The 6,343-nt window shown below is 52.5% G+C and overlaps 1 protein-coding gene across 1 annotated transcript; it reads right to left on the reverse strand.

Annotated features, from left to right (window-relative positions):
- Window positions 1–1,436: 1,436 nt before the first annotated feature.
- CITED2 (Cbp/p300 interacting transactivator with Glu/Asp rich carboxy-terminal domain 2) lies at window positions 1,437–2,258 on the reverse strand (the record flags this gene model as incomplete). Its single annotated transcript, XM_080699771.1, has 1 exon — window positions 1,437–2,258. Exon 1 carries the CDS (start codon window positions 2,250–2,252, stop codon window positions 1,437–1,439), a length of 816 nt encoding a protein of 271 aa, XP_080555897.1. The 5' UTR covers window positions 2,253–2,258.
- Between the last annotated feature and the right edge of the window lie 4,085 nt (window positions 2,259–6,343).

Consider the following 6,343-nt stretch of genomic DNA (forward strand, 5'->3'; position numbering starts at 1 on the left):
AGTCAGAAGCTGTTTCAGAGATTAAGCTAGAAATGTGTGCCTATCCTTAGCACTTTTGCTGAGAAATAAAATTCGTCACTAGAGATAAAGGTAGATTTATATTTAATGCCACCCCCATCAATCACTCAGTATATTATTCCAGTCTATCTCCATTTAAGTCGTGGAATCAGGTATAACTAGAAACACTTGATTTTGCCCCTTCCCACCATAAAGATATTTATAATGTTCAGTCTTGCAAAGCTTTCTAACTCTAGAGCACATTCAGATATGATGGCAATTAAGAAAAAAGAACGCACTCTGACAACTTTGCAGCTTTTGATTAAACCACACCAAGAGGCGTCTTACAATAACAATGAAGCATTATGCCAATTACTTTAAATACTGCTCCCGCTTAAGCTCATCATGACCTGTTTTAGTGTCCTGTAACTTATCCTTTGGAATGCTTACTCTCATCAATAAAAGTGTTCAACTTACAGACAGAAAAAGAAAAGAAAAAAAGCTACCAAAGGGAACAACCATCCCAAATGACTTCTAGAAAACAAGTATTTCTTAACTTTTTATTGACATTGGCAAATTAAAATAGAATAAATTAACAAGTATTTTCTCAAAAAAATGTTTTGTACAAAAATACTGTCAAAATTTCCTAAAAAGCTTTCAACACAGTAGTATCTTTTCATGTACTGAATATAACTATTAGCACAGTGTCAAAAATGTTGGAGACAGAAACAAAATAAAAATCTGTGAAATGTTTGCCACTGACGACATTCCACGCCCTATTATTGTCTGTACATATGGGGGAGGGGGGACAGCCAACTTGAAAGTGAACGGTATGACTTTTCCTGATCCAGAACGGTTTGGCCCACATCTGTTTAATCTTCCAGTTTAGCATATTTTAAAAATTAAGTCTGTACTCATATGCATAGTTTAAAAAATGAAGCGAGATGGCAGCGTTTGTGCAGTAATATCTGCCCTTCAAAGTTCATGCAACCAACTAATGCAATTTTTCCTTTTCATTCCTAAATCTGAATGCAGTTCAGTCATTTGAAACCATCTACAAAATCCACAAGATTAAGCAGTTTGCCAAGATTAATATCTAACAGTTGAGCACTGGAGAAAGTGAGAAAATAGTCAAAACAAACAACGAAAAAGACCAAGTTAGCTAGATATTTCAACTACATAAGGGAGGTGAATGTCAAGGCTACAAAAAACGAAACAAAAACAGGAAAAAAAAAAGTGGCAGCAATTTTTTTTTAAACCAATTTGTACAAGTTTATAGTTTACTTGGTTTCCAAGTTCTCAAACCTTTCAGGATCTGAAAAGCGAGATACTGTGTCTAAGGGAATGTTTTTTAATTCACACCGAAGAAGTTGGGGGTTTGATTTCTCTCGCCGGGGTTGGGGTGGGGTGGGGTGGGGGTGTGAGGGGTTTCGATCGAGTCAGCAGCTCACTCTGCTGGGCTGCTGTTTGCACACGAAGTCCGTCATAAAATCAAACTCGTTTTGGCCCAGCCAGAGTTCAGGCAGCTCCTTGATGCGGTCCAAACCCATTTCTATCACTAAGGACATAAGCACTTCCTCGTCGATAAAATCAGTGTCTATGACATTGGGCGGCAGCATTGCAGCAGGGACGTGGGCCACGGAGGCGGGCATGTTGGAGCCGCCGCCGCTGCCGCCGCCGGTGCCGCTGCTGCCTGCGCCGCCGCCCGAGGTGCCGCCGGAGCCGCCGGGGGTGCTGCCGCCGCCCGAGCCGCCGGGGGTGCTGCTGCAGCCGCTGTGCTTGGGGTTGCAATCGCGGAAGTGCTGGTTCGTCCCGTTCATCTGGTGGCCTGCAGCGGGGTGCAAATCCGGCATGTAGTGGTTGTGGGGGTAGGGGTGATGGTTGAAATACTGGTTGTTGAGCTTCTGCAGCTGCATGCTGGCGGGCAGGGAGCCTCCCTGGCTGGCCACCGGGGGGCCCATGAACTGGGAGTTGTTAAACCTGGCCGCGGGGGCCAGCGCGCTCGGGGGGTGCCCTCCGTTCACAGTCCCCGGCCCCATGGCGTGCCTGATGCCGCTCGTGGCGTTCATGTTGCCCGCGCCGTAGTGTATGTGCTCGCCCATCAGGGCATTGAAGGCGTGCTGCGGCTGCTGCTGCTGGTGGTGATGAGGGCTGGGGAACTGCCCCATGCCCATGCGGTGGGCAGGGTGGTGGTCCAGCCCGTTGGTGCCGTCGGGGAAGCGCCCGTGGTTCATGGTCATCATATGGTCTGCCATTTCCAGTCCTGAAAGTGAAAAGGGCGGACGGTCAGACCATCACCACACGTGTCGCCCACCAAAGCGCACCCCGTTTTCTGGTCTCTGCCTCCCTGGCTTCCCGGGCGCCCGCCAGCTGCGAACCACCACCACCACCACCACCACCCCCGGGGATCGCAGCCGCAGAGCAGCCGGTGCCACCCAACTCCGGACCCGTGACCCGCCGCGGAGCCGGGCGCTGCACAACCAGCCCCTTCCCCGGCGATCGGGGCGGGGTGGGGGCCGAGCTCACACCCCCCTGCGTTCCCCGAAGTGGCCTAATAAAGGAAGTGCCCCGCAGCCCCGCCGCGAACTTCGGGCTTTCGCGCAGCCTCCCGTCCTGCGGCTGCGCATCCTGTTGTTCCCCAGCTCCGCCTCGCGCTCTTCCTCCGGGCGAACCCTGCCCCAGGACCGGCTGGCAGGAGCCGGGCCGGCCGCGCTCACCTTCCGTGTCTGCGCTCTGCTCGGAAGCCGCGGGCGGGATGGGGTCCAGGCGCGGCTCAGCAGCGCATAGAGGGGCCCTGCCTGGCGTGCGGGGCGCTGGCGGAGCGGGCGCCGAGGTCTCGCCGCGGCCGGAGCCGATGCGGAGCCGTTCGCTTTTCTTTCCCCTCCGCTGCCCTCACAGCTCGGCAAGACCGCCCGGCAGCTGCCAACAATGAGCTGTGTTTCTTAGGGCTTTGGCCACAGTTAATATAGGGGATTTTAGAAAGGGCGGAGCGAGAAGTCCCCGCCGGGCGGCGGGAACACGCGGATCGCGGAGCCGCCGGCTGGCTGGACGGGATCCCGGAGCCGCGTCCCCGCGGCGCGCCGCACGTGCTCCGAGCCTGCGCCCCAGGCGCCGCCCCGCCGCCCCCAACCCCGCTTCCCTCCGCGCCTCCTCCGGGAACGCCGGGCTTGGCTCTGCCGCCCCCGAGGCTGGGGAATGGACCTCCAGCCCGAAGGAGCGCCTGCCCCGAGAGGAGAGGGGAACTCGCCGCCTCCCTCTGGCCAGATCAACGCCGCCCTGAGCTCTCAGCCGGCTGCCCGAGCGATCTGGCTCGCCCTCTACAGGAAAGCGGGGTTCGCTCAGCCTTTCCGCCCACCCCGCCCTTGAGAGAGTCCTTCTGTCCCCTCGGTGTTGCCAAAGCCTTCCCGGGCTGCAAAGAATGGCCGTGATGCCCTGAGTGCTGTTTTTAAAGCTCCTGACAAGTGACGCCCTCTCCCCCGAGCGCGCTCTCCTGAGCCGGGCCTTTGTTTTTATAAGGGCAGCAGCAGGTAAAGCTCAGCTAGGTGTATTTTGGGTGCATATGCATCCCGCCCGAACCCCGATTTCAAGGCCAGGAGCTGGGCGCGGGCAGCGGCTGCAGGTGGACGGAGCGCGCTCGCAGGCCCGGTCGCCTCCACTCCCGCGCTCGCGGATCCGGTCCGCGCTTTGGCTCCTCTCGGAGCTCGCGGGGTACGTGTGCTTCTGCTAAGTTTGCGCTTGCAGCCCTTGGTAGCTTTGGCATCTGAGCTGAGGCGTCTCAGCTCTGTAAACAAACTCAGCGATCCTCGTCCCCAGATCCACCTTTTTGCACATACACAGTTACTGGCTTCTGCTGTTGCCCTTGATCCGGGAGATGGAGGTGTGTGCAAACTTGCACAGCCTCCCTCTGGGCTCTGCCTGACGGCTTGGGGTTGATTTAGAAGCGAACGGGTTTGTAATTAAGAAATTCAAGGCTGAGTAAGGCTGCTGGTGCCGGAAAAGGAAAACAAATAGATAACATGGTAATCGCTTGGTAAATAAAGTCGTTCTGGAGGTGGGCACGTAGCGGCACGTCCCGTATGGCACGGTGCGTGCACAGTGCACACACACTGCCGGGACTCTTCCTTTTCAGTGAAATTGTTCAGTGGAGCAATAGACGATAATAATAACCTTGCTTGCAGAACGCGGCACAACGAGCCCGGTCGCCCATTTGGCTCATTGACTTGCAAATAAAACCCCTAACACCGGACCGGGACGGAGCTCTCCTGCGCGTCCCCAATTCCGTGAGGAGCCTGCTCAGAGCTCTTTTTTTTTTTTTTTTTTTTTTTTTTTTGTCGCTCTTTATGTGGTAAAATCGAGTCTGGCGCTCCGAATAAGGACTTCGGCGCGGAGTTGTAGCTTCAGGACTCCATAGCCATTGAAGGCTTCCTGCTGCGAAGAGCCAGGCCCCGCCCACTTTGCCTTTTCTCTCTTCCAGCACTCAAGACTTTTTTTTTAGGCCCTATAGCTTGAGGACTAGAAATTCGGATACATTTCGCCACTTAGAAATTTGCAAAAGAGACCTAATCCTGATTTTTTTTTGTCCGTTATCCTCATATCCTCATCTTGTTATGCATAAATGTTGTATACTGTATATAAAATGTGTATATATATATTATGTATAATATATATAATTGATTTTTTGCCCTTTTCCAGAATTTCCAGTATTTACAACCGTGTATGCAAATAATTTTGAAACCTCAGAAATATTTACTTTTCTGGAGAGTGAACAGAGGACACGCTGCTTTCTTAGTCTCAACAATTCCCTATTCTCCCGTCCACTGTCCACCCATGACCTTTGCCCCTAGGTCAGTGTCCTGCAGTTACAGAATCAGGGGCTCCGAAGAAGAGACCCACCAGAAGGGGCCGCTTCCTATCAAAATATAGATTCTAAAATATTGGTAAACTCCAGATTCAAAAATTGCTGGACAGACTGTTTACTTCCCTTCTTTCTTCAGCAGGGTCTTGCGACACAAGGAACAGCTTTTGAATGTCTAATCTAAATTCCTCTTGGAACCATTAAGGAAAGGTAGGGCACCGTCCAGCTGCAGTGGTTCTTCACACTATTGTGAAATCCTTGGAAAGGTCATCTGCCCATCCCCCGCCACTTAAAGGGGAAAAAGTACTTTTGGGACCAGCTGGTTGGAATACAGCATGCTTTGTTCATTTATTTTTGTCCATCCAATGAGTGTTCCCCAAGCGCCAAGCACTTTGTTAGTATCTGGATACACAAACAAGATAAGGCGCTCATGGTCAGAAGGAGGAGCCAGACAGGCCTGCCTTGCTCAATGCCACAGCAGCCTTAATGCAAGGGCCTTCTGGTGCACAGAGGGACACTGAACTGTCTTGGGGACGCGGAGAGGCTTCCCAGTGGAGTCCTTGAGTAAGCTGAGGCCTAAGAAGTCAATAGAAGTTTGGCCACAGCCGGACAGGAGTTGGGAAGTCCTGGCCAGCAGCAACAATGAGAGAAACACTCAGAGAGGTATACTGAGGCTGGATCCTAAGGGTTTTGTGTCCCCAAGGTGAGAAATTCGGGTGGTGTCCTGAAGACACCGGGAGGCAGGGGAGAGCTTATGAAGCTGTGAGGTAGTATTGTGGAGAAGGATTCAGTTAGGGGGAGCTGGAGTACTCCAGGGATTTATCCTGAGAGCCTAGGTAAGGGAGAGATACTGTCTTGGGTCCTCCCAGGGCTAGATGATTAGTGCTAGATTGCAGAGAGTGGCAATTTGGGAGGTCAGAAATGGAAGATGACGGTACTGGCAGAGTTGGGGTAAGCCAGTTTCCCACCTCTCTCTTCAATCTCAGGGAGGTTTGCAGGGAGGCCTTGGTGCACCTTTATTGGACGTGCATCTCTCTGGCCGCTGCCTTCACCCCGCGCCCCCTCCCCGGCCTGTGGCATTGGCCCCTTTTGCATCTCTCCGACCCCCTTTTACAAGAACACCAGTTGTATTGGATCAAAGCTTATCCTAGTAACTTCGTGTTAGATTTATCACCTCTGTAAAGAGCCTACCTACAGATCAAATCACTTTCTGAGATACTAGGGCCTAGGATTCCAATGTACCTTTGTATGAGGGCACAATTCAACCCACAGCAGAGGCAAAAACTGAGGTATTGCAAGAGCCCCGCGGCAGAGGAAGAGGCCGCCAGAGCTCACTTCTCCCATGGTCCCTGGGCCATGTTCAAGTCTTCATGTCACTGCCCCAGTCTGCCTCGATGAAGGCTTCTTCGCGGTCCTCCTCGACAGTGGTACCCCTTTCTGTGTCCTGACACTGCTTTATTTTTCTTAGGATTTCTCCCTATCTGCCGTGTG

This window comes from Muscardinus avellanarius (genome assembly GCF_963383645.1).
Source record: "Muscardinus avellanarius genome assembly, chromosome: 8".
NCBI lineage: Eukaryota > Metazoa > Chordata > Mammalia > Rodentia > Gliridae > Muscardinus > Muscardinus avellanarius.